The sequence below is a fragment of the Numenius arquata genome, chromosome 5 (genome assembly GCF_964106895.1).
Source record: "Numenius arquata chromosome 5, bNumArq3.hap1.1, whole genome shotgun sequence".
In the NCBI taxonomy this organism is placed as follows: Eukaryota; Metazoa; Chordata; class Aves; order Charadriiformes; family Scolopacidae; genus Numenius; species Numenius arquata.
Window position 1 is genome coordinate 22,324,445 of NC_133580.1, and position 18,123 is coordinate 22,342,567.

Genomic DNA, 18,123 nt, shown 5'->3' on the forward strand with positions numbered 1-18,123 from the left:
ACAGGAGTGCCAATGCTGTTTCCCAAATACATGTATTAATAACCTTTTTCTTCTCCCTATATATATAACACGAAAGGGAGTCTGAATCCAAAGACAATATGGACATGCATCCAAAAGGGATTCCTGAAAAATTCCAGGGAAGCAGTATGAATTTTAAAAGTTAGCAATTTGTGAAGCACAGATTCTCCAAATCAGATTTTCACACGAGAAGCAGAGCCTAGTAACATGGGCTTGGTACATGCTGCATTGGCTTCATGCACAGATCTCATGTCACTCTACATAAAATAAGAAGGGCTTAGTAGCAGTGACCTTTGTCACTATGTATACAAACATCTGCAATTTTGTGCTGTATTTCAGACTTGGAAACAAAATACTGCAAAGTCTGTTTGTCTTTACTTTAACCAAGCTCAAATTCAGAGTGATTTTCAAGGTTGCTGGCTAATACCAAAACATTCCAATCAATACATATAGAAATTCTTAGAACAGACCCGCGTTCCTGAGGAAGGAAATGCAATCCAGGCCATATAAAAGTGTGGCAAGCTATGCCTATCCTTAAATTATATAAGGGTGCTTGAATATTACCAACACTCAGATCTAAGAGAAAGCGGTGGTTTTAGAGGTCCAAATAGGACAAAAATCTCTCCAGCTTGTAGCAATATAAGCAAGGAGTACATTCAAATCAAACTCCAAGAATACTGAGTAAGTTTGCAGCAGCAGCAAAAATGCTGACGGGTCTTAGGCAAAGTCATTGCTCCCACGAGCCTGAAAGAGGTTTAAGGAATCTGCTTCTTCAGGCTTTGAATGCAAGCCGTGCTGAGAATGGCATGGACTAGTTTGTGGTTTACTTCTCCACCTTTCCTCTTCAAACCAACATGCATGCAAGTAAAATTAAGACAGTTGCTTCTAAAACACACCAAGAGTCAGATTAATTATGGTAAATTTAAGTTTCAGGGCATTAATTTTTATTCTCATGTTACTGCTTTTAACTTGGGAGCTGAAAGTATTTTAGCATTGCCGCCTTCTCCTTAGGCCTTTGATTTCTTGCAAATTACCTGCAAAAGCCAGAACAAAGGAAGACCTTAAGTATTGCCCCAGTCCACTTATTTCCTTTACAGTGTGACTATAAATCCTCACTTCCATTTCCACTTGTCTTTTTCCCATTTGGGCCAAATTTCTGGATGCCATAAACATACCTAGAATTATGTTTTCATCATTTGGATCAAGTGTCAAGACAGGGGGATCCAAGTAGGTTTCCATTGCCTGATCATCCCAGATGATATTGTCTTCCCAACGGCCATACACTAACTCTTCGTTATCAATTGGGAAAATAGAGTACCAGGGCTTGTCTTCATCCAGGGAAACTGCAACAATCGTAAGGTAGAATCCTTAAGAGTTTTATACACTACACACTACCTTAGCAGAAAACCACTTCAGAGCTCATCCCCACGTCTTATTCCCTCCACCTTCCCCACCTTTCAGGGCTTTCTGAGGCAGGACCTCTAAAAGGCAAAAGAAAACTCACCTTGGAAGCAAAGAGGAAGCAGAGCCCCAAGTCTCAGCTTTACCAATGCTTAGAGATTTAGCTCCATGGAAACACAGAGAACCTCCAAGAACGAAACAGGGCCTCTAACAGGTTTTAGGGCAAACAAGTATTCCTTTTATCTACACCTTGTTCCCCAAAAAGGATCCTGCCATTACACAGAGCACAAGTCTATACAGAAAGATGTCATGCACAGATTGTCAGTCTTTGGCCTTTCTCATTACCTTGCTGCTCAGGGACCTGCTTTTCTTTGCCCTTTGCTATACCTAGGACTCCTGCTACGTTAGGTTTCTGTGCTAGTGGAATTGGTGGATTGAGCAAAGAGCCACTGCGGTTCAAACCTAGAGAAAAGGAAAAGAGAAGTAACATTAGCTTGATTGGGAAGGATAGGGGGCACTGCATTGCCTTAAATCAGAACTTGGGGGTTGCACGGAGATAGATTTCCAGCCTGTACCAGGATGGACCTACTGCTCATATCACAATGAGTCATGGGTCATTAATACGGGTAAGACTTAGAAAAACGCATTCACGCACAGCTTACTGCGGGAGCCTGCAGCATCTTCACAGTTACATTTGGCTTGCTACGCATATGCTGCACAACAATGCATAAGGTGCATTTCTATATGGTCCCTATAAAAGTGAGCAGACAGTCGCCATTGTCAAAACAGTTGGTCTGGCCTCCAGCAGCTTCCTGACTTACATCAAACTGCCAGAGAAAAAAGGATGGCAAGGCAGACCTCAAGGAATAGTTCTGTGGAGGCAGCTTCTCCCAACTCACCTACGCTCATGTGTCACTTACGTCACTTAAGTTAATGCTTCTGGAAGGCTTAAGACCTAGTGCGTGTGAACAGACCAACCATGTTTAACATGCTGCTGTAGCTTTTGATGGGACTCAAACACAGCGAGCCCAGGCCTGGATAGCTCAGACACAACTGTGCTGAAAGGAAAACTGTTATAAAAAGCTATCTCCAATTCACCTACCCAACTCCTCAGGGTGTCGTGTACTCACAGCTGAGCAGTGAAGGGTTGACACTAGCCCCCAATAAAGACTGGACATTCCCATTAGTCTTTCCTTGTAGAAGCAGGATAACATATAACAAACAGGTGATAAACATTCACTCTACACAAGCAATTTAAATTTAAAATGCATCTGTGCCTAAGAGAAAAGTCTGAGTTTTGTAAGAATTGTTACTTCCTATCTAGAAAAAGCAAAAGACCATTATTAGTTCAGGAGAAACTTCAGAAGACTTTCACAAAATACTTCCAATTAAGAAAAACATATAAAGAAAATTCCATAGGCCTATAAACCGCAGACATCCTACATCCAGAATTGCTTAATACTCATCATAGAATGGTTTGAGCTCGAAGGGACCATGAAGATCTAGTTCCCACCCCCCGCCCTGGGCAGGGACACCTCCCACCAGACCAGGTTGCTCCAAGCCCCATCCAACCTGGCCTTGAACCCCTCCAGCGATGGGGCAGCCACAGCTTCTCTGGGCAACCTGGGCCAGGCTCTCACCACCCTCACAGCAAAGAATTTCTTCCCCAGATCTCATCTCAATCTCCCCTGTTTCAGTTTAAAAACATTCCCCCTTGTCCTATGGCTCCCCTCCCTGATCAAGAGTCCCTCTCCAGCTTTCCTGGAGCCCCTTTAGGGACTGGAAGGCCGCTATAACTGAACAACAGGCTGAACAACCCCAACTCTCTCAGCCTGTCTTCATAGCAGACGTGCTCCAGCCCTCTCCATCTTCGTAAATGGATCTATGCATCTGGTATTCCACATGGAAAGAAAGCCAGAGTTGATATTTTCTTTAACAGAAGGGACATACTCTGTTTTTGGAAAGAAAGTAAAAGTCTCAGCATTCCTAGCGGAGCTGTGATTTTGCTAAAAAAAGATTCCCTGACAGGAAGAATTATGTTCTGTATTTGAGATGAAAGCATGCAACGAGTCAGCTCAACTACAGCAACTACAATTCACATCAGACCTTTGATTACCTTGTTGGGCATTGTATGCAGTGGCATTTCTAGTCATGCTGGATGGCAGCCAGCCTGCCAAACTTGCCCGCTGTGTCTTAGTCCCTTTGTGCTTGACATCTTCTCCATTCCAGATAACATCATCCTCCCACTGGAGTTGTGTGACCATCAGGAAGTGCTCATCAGCTAGCAGATCATCCTTCTCATCTGTCAACCCTGCATCCTGGAAGGAAAGAATAGTCAATGCAGGACTTTAAGCAACTTTATACTTTCAAACTAAAGGGGGAAAACTGAAAGTCTCATTTTGCACGGTGCACAACCACCCACTGGCCCATCACCAAGCTCTCATAGTGTCACAGCCCCCAGTGCCACACACATCTGCACGTCGTCCCCCACAGTTCCCCTCTCACCCCCTCATCTGTGTGTCCTTTAACCTCCTGCTCCTCCTTCTTCTCTTTCAGCTTGAAACCATAATCAAATCCACTGCCATCTTCAGGGATCCCCAGCATATCATACCAGAGCTGTGCTGGGCCATAGCGCCATTCCGCCACTTTAGGCTTTGTATCTGTCACTTTGTCTGTATCACCAGTTGACTGGGAAAATTTTGATTCCACGGGTGCCATCATGGTAATCTGAAGCACAGCAAAGGAGGGAATGGTTACACCGGTGGTCTATCTAAGTGTCACTAAGAGGTTTCTTCCTTCCAGGTTTCCCAGTTTATTCTCGGAGGAGAAAAGTATTTTCTAAGAAGTGCTTTTCCATACTTACTAGCTGCCTTAAGAATGTTCTGCAATTAGACTTCCAAGAACACAGATTTCTTCTTGACACAAAGAAGATAAGCTCTCCTATTGATTCTGTACCACGGATGCAGCCTTCTCAGTAAGAAGCAATCACCTGAAGTCACTGACTAGTATCTGGAGAAGAACTTCTGCACAGCTGGAATACAAGCCAACCCTGTCCTCCAGTTTTATTTTGGAGGAAAAGCTCTTTACTCTAAAAGTTGCTGTCCAATCCACTACTATCCCCAGTGCTAGCTGGCGACCCTCTCTAAGTCTCAGATATCCCACCTCATCATCTGAAAGGCACTGCTCAGGAGGGGGAGGAGCAGCAAACTCATATTCCCAAGGAGATTTTCCTTCCATTCCACTCTCAACTACAACTTCACCCTCCTGTATCTGCACTTCTTGTGCCAGCTCCCGATGTTTCTTCTTGCGTTTCCTTCGGGCACTACGCCAAACCGATGGAACATTCTTCCCAGGGCCAAAGAGACGCAGGAAACGCAGCACCTAGAACAGAGGAAAACAAGAGAGTCAGAGAAAAAAATAAATACCGTGGAATGCTTGTCTGTCTGTCCCTCACCTGAAAAGCAGTACTGAAAGAGAGCACTCTGAAATTCAGAAGCTTGGCCTGTACTACAACCCCAGCCCCTGAGGCAATCAAGGATCTCTTGGTTATACTCGGAAAAAAGTTTCTGATCCATCTGTTTGATGGATGCTTACTTTTCAAAAGGATTTCTTCTTAATTTGAGACACAAGGAGGCTCAATAGAGGGAAGAAAGATTGCCTTTACCTATTGGCCATGTTGTAAGACACCACCTGAAAATAATTATTTTCATTTTGAACAACCCATAAGATTCAGAAAGACACACGGAGACCGAAGAAGAGTTGATAAAATAATTAGCAAAAGAAACACGAGTTAGAAGACAGTTATATAAAGCAGGGATTTCTTAAGCAACCAGATAAAAATACCGCACTCCAGAAATAACACACTCATTTTTATTTCCATCATAATGCAGTTCCCCTCCATGCATACTGCATCCCTCCAAAGCCTGCACTAATGACAGTGACAAACTTTCTCTTCCGTTTCTTCTACAGTTATGTTCGCTGATTTTTAAACAGTGATAATTGTTTTCTTCAGAGCCCTCGCAAATTAACTGACAGATTTATAAAACAAGAATTAGAACCAAAGATTTGTAAAGAGACATGCTATTGATGCTCCCAGTCAGCCTGTTACTCTAATCCCCAAAGGAAATAATATTTATATGACCCCACTGTCCATCTCTGCCCACATCCACGTTATCCCTTTCCCAAAACTCCCCCAGATTACTTCTGAACCTTTTTGGCCAGTTTCAATGACCTTTTGCCAAAGGCAAAGGTCTCAGACCTAGTCAAGTTGCTAACAGTTCAATGAAAAACAAAGTCTGCTTCTCCACATGCTATTTTAAGTGGTTTTGTCAAGAAAAACAGTGCTACATTAACAGGCACATTCTCAGGCGTCAGCCAATCCTCACAGCCAAATCTACAGGAGTTCAGGCTTTGCCAGCTCTAGATCTCATGAATTAATTATAAAAAGCACTCAGCATTAACAGCTTGCACTGATTTCTGCACCCACTGGGCACGTTCAACACAGATCCAGTCCCTGACGTTACGTGTCGAGCACCAAAGAAATGAGCACCCCGACTGATACAGAACACAGTAACACAGGAAACACCAAACCTGCAAAAGCCAAAAGAGCATCAGGAAGGCTAAATTCTATGCTAAAGCTTCACCTAGATTTCTAATAGACAGAGGTTAGCTACCTCATTAAGCATGACATTTAATTGTGCAAATTGCTCAGCTCCTTACAGAAAGCCTGTGATGGAGGCTCGCCTCAGACCAAGTTATCCTCACTCACAACCATCTGTTTGTCAACTATAAGCTCATCTTTATTCTCCTTCCCCTCCCACATTTCCTCTTGACAGCTTTAAAACTTCCAAAATAATTATGGAAATACACAGACTACATTTGCTATCTGTGAGCATTTAGGAAAGTATTGTAATGAATCCACTTTGTGCAAAACACAATCCTCCTTTCAACCAACTTGTTATTGAGCTGATTTCTGATCCATACTCAGAGCGGTTTTGAGGGAGGATTAAGGATACAGATCACAAATTTTTTCAGGAAGAGCACACCCCAAGTTCAGGACAGGATGAAGAGAGGAGCAAAAATTTGCCAGAAAAGCCAGAAAGCAGACAGATCAGAATTATTTTATTTCATCATCTGGCAATAGTATTCTTTGCTACCTCAGAATAACAATTTTCACCAATCTACAGGCCTGTGGCTCTGGGCTCACAGAACAGCAAAACATTATCTCACACCCTGATTTATATGATGCTTTTTAAGAGGCTCCTGCAAACGTCAGAAAAATGACACGTTAAGCAGTCTGGAAAAAGCAGTACAGAGAAACTAAAGAGAGCAAGAACATCTATGCGATTGCTTGCAACATACCCTTAATACTATACGATACATATTTAGAGGGCTTACATGACACAGTTTCTGTCCTTTCCATATATCTCTTACGATACCTTGCCTGGTCGAAATTCCGGGAAGAGCTCTGTAACACTTGGCAACTGTTTGGTAGCATCTCGCTGCATGATTCCTGCAAGAGGAAGTGTGAGTTTGCCTTCCTTGGATTCTGCCTGCCTGGCTTCTTGAGGTCCCATCTCTGACTCAGAATCAGAGCTGCTGCTGAAATCCACCTTGTCGGAGGCAGCAGAGGAAGGAGCAATGATGGAGGGCAAAATGATACCGTCTCCATCTTCAGATACTACAATAGAACAAGCACCTTATAAACAAACAGGTTTCCTCCCTGTCCCCTAGTACAACCCCATAATGCCACATCCGATATTTATACCAAATTACGCAAAAATTAAGCCTCTGCAGGTGTTATGAATACCATTCTGGTTTAACCTTTCATTTTATCCTAAGCGTTCCAGGTGAATTTCCCAGCCACAACTGAGAGGATGAGATAAAAAAGCAATTTCATCGTCAATATCAGGATTTTAACAAGCACTGGAAAGGTAATAATTCACCCTACATTTCAGACAATCCTATGACATCGCGTATCAGGACAAAGACCCACCTTCAGATGCAGCCCGCAGACAGAATTTTGACGACGCTTGGTGCTTGCCGCAGAAGGAACTGCCACACAGCAGCGTTTGCTTCCTTCAGACATTCACATTGGGAGAGAGAAGAAGAAAGTCCTCACTCACCCGTGCCAGCTGCATCCTTCTCATCTTCTTTCTTTCCCGGTACTGGCGGTGGTGGCGGCGGCGGCATCAACTTGGAATCAATATCCTCACAGTCGGCGTCATAATCGTCCTCATCCTCATCTAATGAGTCAGGAGACGAGACTGCATGTTAAGCAGGCAACAGGAGGGAGCCGGGCACTCTTCCCATTTATACTCTCTCCTGCCTGTCCCAGCCTGATGAGAAGACTGCGTCTTCTCAATAGTGAGGAGACTGGTCCCCATTTTGTAACTAGATGCCAAAGTCTTACAAGTTCAGCTTCCTCCACAAACTCATTTGCAAGACTGAAATTTAAGGAAGAGCAGGAAGGAGGGAAAAAGGCAAACTGGCAGAAAAATAACTGGTGCACTTAAAAAAAAAATAATGCACTTATATATCTTCTGCTATCACCTCCCCTTATTCACACTGTGCAGAGCAAAGAAAGCTGCTAAAGAAGTAAGAAAAATGTGGTTAAAAAGCCCAAATCACCTTTAAATCCCACTAACCACAACAGGTCAACAGAAAGATTAAGTGTAAGGCAGCTTTAAGGAATATCCAAAGATTTAGCATTTGCACTGGCAGCTAATGAAAGGCAAAAGCCGCACGGCTTCGCAAACCTGTTGTAGGCCAGAGAGAGATCCCTGGGGCTGACAAAAAATCCGAAGTGCCTTCTGCAGAAAGTCATTTCAGAAAAAGAATTCAAGGGTAAAACAGGAGAGAGATATTAAGGTTGAAGTGACTCCCTAAGGGATCGGGACCTTATCTCTATCTTTGGGCCTGTCCAAGCAGCATCTGGCCTCCTGCAGAGCCCTCTTTCTCCTAAGAACGTAGCTCAAAGACATATGAGCAGCTATTGGGTATTCTCTGCAGGGGATTCCAGAGCAAAAGGTAGATCCTGGTTTCTCTCCTGAGTACAGTTTAACTCCAACGAGGAACTAATTCCTAAAAACGGAAGATATCAAGCAGTGGCTTCATCCAGTGAACACAGTTTCACAAAAAAATACTGGGTTCTTGACGCAAGGAGTGAAAAAGCACAATGTCACCCGTGTAAGAGACTGTCAAGGCCCATTGCCCCAAAATACCTTCTACAGCCAGAGCTGTAGCACTAACGCCATTTACCTGGTCTTCGAGCTGGCTGCAGGCTGCCCATCGCCTGCTTATACCGACGGCTCTCGTCTTCTGCCACTTCATTAATATCTGAATAATCAACAGCATCGTCCGTGCTCTTAACCCAGCCTAGGAAGAAAAGAAATCTAGTCGCACAAAACTTTATCTTAATATATATTACTAACTTCAGACTTCACTACACACACATGAATCCTTTCCTCAGCTTCCTTTTCTAAGAGAAACAAAACTGTCTGATTAACATCTCCCACCGGACTATTCCTCCCCTCATTCCAACCAAAAGCTTCAAGAACTCGGGCTTCCCCTAAAAATTGGTAAGTAAGCAACTTTAGCACAAGAAAGTTACTCAGTGAAAGTGTTCAACAAGCTAAGAAATAAAAAAAATTTTAAAAAAGGACATAGTAATACTGTGCACTTGTTTAACACCGGGGAAAAGACAAAATAAACATTTACGCAGGAGGAGAGACAAAAAAATGGAAGAGAACAAGTGTGAGAGTGCCCAGGAGATGAGGTAGGATCCGCTCTGGGAAGGAGAAGGCGAGGCCTTTGCCAGAGCACCTCTTCCCAGGTAACATCACGATATTCATAGAATCATAGAATCGTCCAGGTTGGAAAAGACCCTTGGGATCATCGAGTCCAACCATCTACCCTACTCTACAAAGTTCTCCCCTACACCATATCCCCCAACACCACATCTAAACGACTCTTAAACACATCCAGGGATGGTGACTCAACCACCTCCCTAGGCAGCCTCTTCCAGTGTCTGACCACTCTTTCCGTGAAGAATTGTTTCCTAACGTCCAGTCTCAACCTACCCTGTTGCAGCTTGAAGCCATTCCCTCTTGTTCTATCGCTGATTACCTGTGCGAAGAGACCAGCACCAACCTCTCTACAGTGTCCTTTCAAGTAGCTGTAGAGAGTTGAGGTCTCCCCTCAGCCTTCTCTGCCTCAAACTAAACAGTCCCAGCTCCTTCAACCGCTCTTCATAGGATTTGTTTTCCAGGCCCTTCCCCAGCTTCGTTGCCCTCCTCTGCACCCGCTCCAGCACCTCGATATCTCTCTTGTATTGAGGTGCCCAAAACTGGACACAGCACTCGAGGTGTGGCCTCACCAGTGCTGAGTACAGGGGGACAATCACCTCCCTACTTCTGCTGGTCACGCTATTTCTAATACAAGCCATTCCTTGCAGCCCCCGATGACCCGGGTGCGTTCCCTCCTCTCCGGGCTGAGCTGCAGGAACCCCCCCGTGCCTAACCTTCCTCGTCCAGGTGCACCCCGTCGGCCTCAAGGCTCTCCTCCTCGCTGGCGGTGATCTCGGTGATGAGGCTGCCCAGTCCCAGCACACCTAACCCGGCCAGGTGCTTCTTGGATTCCTGGGGAAACCAGAGCCACGTCCCAGCCGGGAGGCTGCGTGGGGCCGAGCCCCCGGCCCTCCTGCTGGGCCCCGGACCGCAGCCTGCCCCGCCGGCGCCTCCCCGCGGCGACACAGCCCTACCTTGTCGAGGACGCTGTCCCCCTCGAGCTGACCCGCCTCGTTGATGTTGCCGAAGAGGAACCCGGCCAGCGAGAAGGGCTCGGCGCGGCCGCCATCCGCCTCCTCATCGCTCTCCGAGTCCGACATCGCGGCGGCGCCAGCGCCAACCCGGAAGCGGAAGTGAGGGTAGCAGCTCCGACCCGGAAGCGGAAGCGCGGTGCCAGCCACCGGCAGGGGGTGCCCGGGGAACAGCGCCCCCTGGCGGCCCCGCCGCCCCCCACCCCCAAGGAAGCGCGGGAGCCTCCGGCCTTCACCCAAAAGTCGTTTATTGCAGGTAAGAAAGGGGGAGAGGGTCTGGCTTTCCACAGGAAAGAACTACGGTTAGAACGGGCGCGTTACAGACCGCGGGGTGAGTTAATACCAGAGCCAAAGCGACGAGGAAAGGTTTATTGCAACTTAAGTCTGCATAACTTAAAAAAAAAAAAATAATAAAAAAAAATTCCTTTAAAACTGTTAGCCGCAATACAAATTCTTTTATAGTATAAAATCAGGTTGCCAGTGTATGCGTCAGTACCACAGGGAAGAGGCAGGGACTGGGCCGCCCGCAGCGGGGGAGAGGCCCAGGCTCCTCGCCTGCGAGGTCTCAGACAGAGGTACAGCCCTAAACCCCAGGAATCATAGAATCACAGAATGGTTAGAGTTGGAAAGGACCTTAAAGATCATCGAGTTCCAACCCCCCTGCCATGGGCAGGGACACCTCCACTAGAGCAGGTTGCTCAAAGCCCCATCCAGCCTGGCCTTAAACACTTCCAGGGATGGGGCAGCCACAGCTTCCCTGGGCAACCTGTTCCAGTGCCTCACCACCCTCACAGGAAAGAACTTCCTCCTAATATCTAATCTAAATCTCCCTTCTTCCAATTTAAAACCATTACCCCTTGTCCTGTCACTACATCTCCTGACAAAGAGTCCCTCTCCGGCTCTCCTGTAGGCTCCCTTCAGATATTGGAAGGCTGCTATGAGGTCTTCTAGGCACCTTTAGCTTCGGACACAGAACCCCTGAACTGCTCAGCTCCCTACGGACGGCTTCAGTCATATTTAAAAAACAACAACAACAAAAAAATTAAAAAAAAAAATAAAATTTAAGTATTTCAGAAATCATCGACATCATTCACAAGCTGAAAGACTACAGTCGGTCTCCTCCTGGAGGGCTCTCATTGACGGATGATGATCTCATCAGTTAAGACACAGGCGCCGTGTTTCTGTTGGGTAACAAGCGGAGGGATGTGGAACAGTTCAGGAAACCCACACGGCTTAACCTGGGCTCTCTGGTCTCCCAAAACCAGACAAAAGGCAGCCCTGGGATTGTGCGAAGTCTGTATTTGTTGCCTGCCCACGGAAATAAAAAAACAAACCCAAACAGATGTGTGGGAGGAAGGGAAGGGATCGTAGACTGAAGCGCTGGATTTACCTACAATAAAATGCACCAAGAATTGTACTTGGGGAGTGGGGAAGGAGGGAAGATCACACACTGAGAATGCCCACTGAAGGGAAAAGGTTGTTGGATCCGTGCGCTCCTGACACTCATTCCCATGAAAAGCAGAGGCTGGAGGACACCAGCTGGCAGGACTTTTGCTCCTGGCAGAAAGCGACAGGAATACACAGCCCCTAAATGACTATTACTGAGGTACTCCAAAGTCAGTAAGAAGTTTTCGACAGTGTTCAGAGTTCACTTTCTGCTCATTTTCATCATTATCGCATTGTTCTCCTCGGTACTGTTGCGCAATCCATTTATTGAACAATCTAGATAGGGATAAAGTATTCTAGCGTAATGTAATAACGTAATCAATTCAAATAAATTGATTAAGTGGTTGAATTTTATCTTACCATACTCTCCTCCAGTTAACACCAGGATGGCTGCTCTGTGAGCTTACACAAACGGGGTGGGGGGTGTGCAATAATACTCCCTCACAGGATTTATTCTCCCCAAAATTATTGTAATCCAGTTTGGAATAACCACAAAAGATGCAAAACTAAAGGATTTCAGTATGTAAAAAAGTAAAAACTTTTAAAAACAGTAGTAGCTCCAGTACAAAATTGCAAATATATGTAGAAAAAAAAAAAAAAAAAAAAGAGGTGCCTGTTGTTGAAATTAAAAGTCTATTTAAGAGCAGTAGAGCAGTTCAAACATACCACAAACTTTTTAAAGTACATCTCTGAATTAAGCAAAGGTTATGGGCTTGCACCAGGGTAACTAAGCAGTTGATTTAGGCCTGATCGACATTAAAAAAAAAAAAAAACAAAACCAAACAAACCACCAAACATGTGCACTGGCTTAAATAAATACATTTTAACCATGATAAACTATTTACTCGGTTACTGAAATTTACCTACAGAAAATAATCTGGAATTACAAGGCACAGAGTTAATTGCTGCCTGCAAGTCAAGCCCACACTAAAGGCCTACTACTAAAGTAAAGGCAGAACACGGTGAGTAGAGGTTACCTCACTGAAATACTCCTACACCCTCCCAGCGCAGGGCACCGCCACAGGAGCCACATCTGGAACAGCACTTCTTCTATGAGTGCAAAAAGACGCAAAGACACTCCAGGCAATGGCACTTGGTGAAGAAAAATAGGCAGAGTCTCTAAGCTTCTGCAAACATCATGCATATAAGGTGTTTTGGTGTCGCCTGCAATCAGGCAATGTTTGGAACTCGGTGTTGGTCCCACTAGCCACATAGACCAGTATTTGGACTAACTGCAGCTTTATCGTCTATGGGTTGCAATTTGCTAAAGCAGTACCAGCACGGGCATACCTCAGGTATACAAAAGTGGCAGTTAGTGTCAGCATCAGTTACACCAGCTGAAGGAAGACACATCCTCTTCAAAGAGGGGAATTAGGGCACGAATGTGAACGTTTCTATCCACCATATCAGATAAAGCAAGGTCAAATTAACACAAGATCCCTAATAACCCTGTTGATATATTTTCTGTTTTCTTGCTAAAATTATATTCTTTTCTGCCCAGGGTAGACACCAGTGCAGTTTTGCATGCATGGGAATCACAAGAAAGCAAGTTCTGAATTAACCAGTTGGAGGCTGCATCCAGACAAAGACAGCACTGTCAACTTCAGACAACAAAGCCCAGTCCAGCACCATTGGTTTCACACAAAGTATCTTTGAAGCACGCTGCTTTCATACCGCCAAGCACTAAGGTTAAATCTAAGGAAGGTTTCGTGCACTCATTCCTCAGCTGGTCCTGGAATCACACATAAAGAACAGTGCACATCCTGAAAATAAAAGCCAGCTGCCGCTCACTAGAGCTGCTAAAGAAAGTTAAAAAGTATGTAAGTAGAACTTCAGTTAAAACAGTTATAATAACTGATCACTTAGTAGAGAGGAGAAAACTGCCCAGGTAAACCTATCCAGCAACTGGCTAACCATTACACATTTAACTGAAACCATCAGTGAGTTGCCAGAAAGAAATGAGGGTTCGGGGTTCCTGTAAATAGAACCTCCAAATTTTCTGTCAGTATTCTCCCAGAAAAACAACGGAAGAATTTGCTGTAAAAATCTCAGGTGGTGGCCCCGAGAACATTAAGAAGTGAAGCAGTTAATTCCTCAAGAGCAAAAGGGCTGCTATCAAGTCTCGTGAGATTCATCAAAGAGATCACACTGAAAATCTTGTTTTGAGAAGTGTCATCCCAACTACCTCGGTCAGTCCAAGAAGGTAACTGTTAACTTTACTCTCAGGGTGCAAAGTCTCTTTGGAGAGTGAAATAAAAACTCAGTTTAGAAGACTATGGAAAACTTGCATCTAAACTACTCTTCCATCTCTCCAATTCTACAGTATGAAAATCACTCATTTGAGAAATTCATCATTATCCTAAGTTCCTTACATTAGGAGAAGCTCCTGCTTCTATTAATAAAATCATTGCAGGCATTCCCTGGGTCTTGCTCATTGCATTAAACATGCCTTATGCTAACTCTTCATATAAACGATCACAGTTCACTATAAGGTGAATCTCAGTAATATTTCAGGCGTTTTTGCATGTAAACAAATTGTTTTCAAGCTTTAAATTGACAAATTAAAACAACTGGACAGCCAGACTTGTTTGTGAAACAATTCAATCAGTAAATAAGGGATGGGAAAAGCAGCAGCTACGCTTAAAGCAAAGTTATCAGAATTTGTGCTTTTCGGCAGATCTAGTAACTGATGGCTATCTAGTAAAGAAGTCTGGCTTCAAAGAAGTCCCTTCTTTTATTTCCCTCCACTAGATAAGGACAGAAGCCAAGTGATCCCCAGAGAAACTGGAGACCGGAACTTTAGAAATGAAGTAGATAGATATTTGACCTCTCAGTTGGAAAAAAAAAAATATCTGTTCTGTTTCCGTTTCCCTGAAGCAATAAGACTGCAAGAATATTCGTTGCATAAACCATTTCTGCTTAGAGCTGTTAGTGCAAGATGCAAATCTTCAATTTAACTCATTAAAAAGCCCTCCAAGATTCCAGTCAATATTCAACTTCAAACATCCATCACCCGAAGTAACTACAATAGGACACATTTTCGCGTGTTCTTCTTTGTCACAGGATAGAGAACTGCACGCACAGCTTCAGCAAACACCTCCCGAACACCCTCCTGATTCAACGCTGAGCACTCCAAATATTTGACTGCTCCAATTTGTTTAGCCAGTGAAGTCCCCTGCTGCGGCGTAGTGGGAGCCAAGCTTTGCTCTTTCAACTTTTTAACTGTTTCCAGGTCACTTCTCAAGTCTCTCTTCGTGCCCACTAAAAGAATGGGAACATTTGGACAGTGGTGAGAAACTTCAGGATGCCATTTGTGCCTCACATTTGCATAGGAAGAGGGGCTACCGATAGAGAAACAGATGACAAACACATTGGTTTGAGGATATGAGAGTGTGCGCAGGCGGTCATATTCCTCCTGGCCTGCAGTGTCCCAGAGATTCAGGCTAACTGTCCGGCCATCAACAGTCATTTGGGCACTGTAGTTGTCAAACACTGTAGGGATGTACTCTTCTGGGAAGGCGTTGGTGGTATAGCTGATGAGAAGGCAAGTTTTTCCCACAGCGCCATCTCCAACAACTACGCACTTTATGGTCTGCATTCTTCACCCAGAAACAAAGTCCTGCACAAAGCAAGAAAAAAAAAAGTTAGGAAAAGAACACTCAATGATAGTTATTTTAAAGATAAGCTTTAGCAAGTGTTTTTAATATTGCTAACAATTTCTCATCACAGCTAGACACACTCAGAACCCATTACGAAGAGCTCACAGGCTGGAAAGAGAGTGGTGCAATGAGTTGAGAGCTCAGTGACAACTGGTTGCATTCCAACCACGTAAGCACAAGTTAGCCAAACTCCCACAGTCTTGCCTTACTGCCAGACAGTTTCCCACAGGCAAAGGGACAAGTCCTTAGAGGTACCTGCAAGCGGAAAGGGATCGTGACCTCAGGCCTAGTAACAAGATACTCTGTCAGTTGTAGGTTCACACACACATCCCCTCCAAGATTCACCCTTCTTGTCTACATAGTCTACTGCCTAAACAGTTTACCACAAAAAAAGGTCCAACAACTACACAATAAACCAAGATATCCATTACTGGGCTGCAGTGCTACTGTTTATTACAATAATTTGCTCAACTGAGGATCAATCAGACCTCAAGAAACCTCATTATGTAGAGGACATCAGATAAAAGGTTCAGAAAATAGCACATACAAGAAAAGCTATTCTTTGAAATACAACTAGCCATAGTACCCAGATTAGAATACAGAAAGAATTTTCCTACAGAAGCCAAGAACAGATTATTCTTACTAATCAGTGACAGAACAAGCAGAACTTAATAGGCTTCAGCTACAATAAAAAAGCTTACACCGAGAATTAAAAAAAATTAAGTAAAAGATCAGCGATCAAACAGCCTTCCTAGGCAGACCGGGGAATTGTTACAGGAGGAATTTGACACTTAAAGGCTTCCTTGTCCCTTTCCAGATATGTGATAAATCAAATGGATATAGCCTAAAACTCAACTAATTCTAAACTTCCATCACATGAACAGCAGGAGCTTTGAAAATAGCATGGAGCAACTATAAGCAGTCATTTGTTGTACGTTTATCATACGCTGGAGCTTCTACTGCTAGCCTGAACAAGAAGGAACTTGCAGTTGCCTTCTCACCCAAATGCCTTTGAGGCACTATCAGTAACCCTCAACTTGCAACCAGCAGCAAATACGCTGCTTCAAATAGAAGAAACAAATAGTGGGAGGAACAATACTGCATATTCCAGAAAGACCACAGCTCCAACACCATCAAAATAGCAAAGGGAACACAGGAAAACTAGCAACAGTGAAGTACTTCCAAAACGCATGAAACCCCCTCCCTCCAACTTCCTCTTCAAGACCATCCAAACAAATCAACAACTTATTACCACTGAAGTCTCATCTTTGACTAAGTCTTCATCTGTATCCACGAACTGCTCTCTTCCCACTGGGAGCACACACGACTTTTCTGTACTAAGTGAAAATAGACTACCTTAAGCTTTGGCACAAAGCTGCAACAGGCAATCTGAGTGGTATCGACTGTGGTAACTACAATGTACAGTGCTTAAGGGAATATCAACGTATGTACACGCGCAGAACTGAAAACCCGTGAGTGGTAGGAAGCAACGCAGAAACTTCGCTCCAGAAAGACCCAGCAGGACACTGGAGGGGGAGAATATGGAGGGAAACATGCAGGAGGAAGATGCAGAATTTAGATGCAGTTTATCCTTTTTCAAAAAGGCAGGAATTACATTTCTAAAACAACTGGAATCACCTGAAATGAAATCTGGCAAGAAAATCTTGGCAGAAAAGCATACACGTGAGTTCCATCATACATCAAAAAAAATAATCAGTCATCCCTTTTCCAGGCTCCAGAAAAATGTAGAGATGTGCACGCAACACAATAAAGGTAGTCAGTAAACAGCAGAAGCTGACAGCAGGACTGCACGTATTACTCCAGAACAGTTGCACCAAGATTTTCATTTAACAGGGCCAGGGGTGGAGGGAAGAAAAAGAAAAGATATAGGTAAGTTCTGTCAAATTAGAGGCTTAGAAACACTTCTTGCACTTTGCAAACCCCAAAGTCGAAACCCCTTTTAAAAGCAAATTACTTGAAGCGTTACAAATTAAACATTTTTAGCATTATATTATTAATAGAGGTCGAACACTGTTACACAGCATGCAACACAACGTAACAGTTCTGAAGACAAAGGGTCTAAGTAGTACAATCAGTGACAGAAAAGCTGATGTATTTTAATGCTGTAACACCGTTCTACCTGAAGGTGCAACCGTAACTCACCATCCTCATCTCTACTGCTGCTCTCCCCGTAGGGCAGATCACTACCTGCTTTGAGACAACGCCACGTTCTCTCCAGCAGCGAGGCTGCCTTCAGATGTTCCAAACCCTGCTTCCCCCCCACACCCAGGTAGCTGAGCAGGTCACCTCCTCAGCTGGGACCACATACTGAAAAAAGGCGAGGAGTTGCTTCCCCCAGTTTACCGGGTAGTACCACAACCAGCTGTGCTGCTACAACCAAGCCAGCGGCAGTGTATGGTGGGAATGACTCACGGGGGAAGAACAGCATACGTATCCGCCGAAGTCTCAGCGGATTGCAGCACAGAGAGTAGGTTTTAAAACTTATGCCTGCATTTACTTCAAACCACTGAAGTACTAGAAGATGCTCTGCCAGAAACTTTAGCTGTGACCAACAATTCCAAAGCAAAAGGTTTTGCTTTTTTTTCCCCAAATGAACTACCTATGCAACAGGCCGCTATTTTGGCCAGCCAACAACAAGCGACATCACACAGATGGCAGAACTAAGTCAGTTGGATACATGCAGTAAAAACTCATTTATAGCAGCAAAAGTCTTATGGAGAACACAATACACAGGGCCTTTTATACGCCCAGTTCCTAGCT

The 18,123-nt window shown here is 44.3% G+C and overlaps 2 protein-coding genes across 6 annotated transcripts in view; both read right to left on the minus strand.

The window, feature by feature from the left end:
- The window catches only part of TAF1 (TATA-box binding protein associated factor 1), a 40,378-nt gene extending 30,049 nt beyond the window's left edge, over window positions 1-10,329 (minus strand). For 2 of the 5 annotated variants that reach the window (XM_074147440.1, XM_074147439.1), the window contains exons 1-10: window positions 10,181-10,329; window positions 9,941-10,058; window positions 8,680-8,796; window positions 7,545-7,664; window positions 6,858-7,099; window positions 4,582-4,800; window positions 3,925-4,146; window positions 3,536-3,737; window positions 1,765-1,881; window positions 1,194-1,361 (exon numbers count right to left, since the gene is read on the minus strand). In XM_074147440.1, coding sequence (XP_074003541.1) covers window positions 1,194-1,361; window positions 1,765-1,881; window positions 3,536-3,737; window positions 3,925-4,146; window positions 4,582-4,800; window positions 6,858-7,099; window positions 7,545-7,664; window positions 8,680-8,796; window positions 9,941-10,058; window positions 10,181-10,306 — 1,651 coding nt within the window. In that variant the 5' untranslated portion in view covers window positions 10,307-10,329. Of the gene's footprint in view, window positions 1-1,193; window positions 1,386-1,764; window positions 1,882-3,535; window positions 3,738-3,924; window positions 4,147-4,581; window positions 4,801-6,857; window positions 7,100-7,539; window positions 7,665-8,679; window positions 8,797-9,940; window positions 10,059-10,180 lie in introns of all 5 variants that reach the window. The other 3 variants (XM_074147442.1, XM_074147441.1, XM_074147443.1) reach the window with 2 other exon arrangements.
- A 4,376-nt stretch (window positions 10,330-14,705) lies between these two features.
- LOC141464490 (rho-related GTP-binding protein RhoG-like) lies at window positions 14,706-15,281 on the minus strand. The gene has a single exon (XM_074147444.1). It carries the CDS (start codon window positions 15,279-15,281, stop codon window positions 14,706-14,708), a length of 576 nt encoding a protein of 191 aa, XP_074003545.1.
- Between the last annotated feature and the right edge of the window lie 2,842 nt (window positions 15,282-18,123).

Coding starts and splice junctions, on each gene's coding strand:
- LOC141464490 (XM_074147444.1), bottom strand. CDS start 15,281: ATGCAGACCATAAAGTGCGTAGTTGTTGGAGATGGCGCTGTGGGAAAA.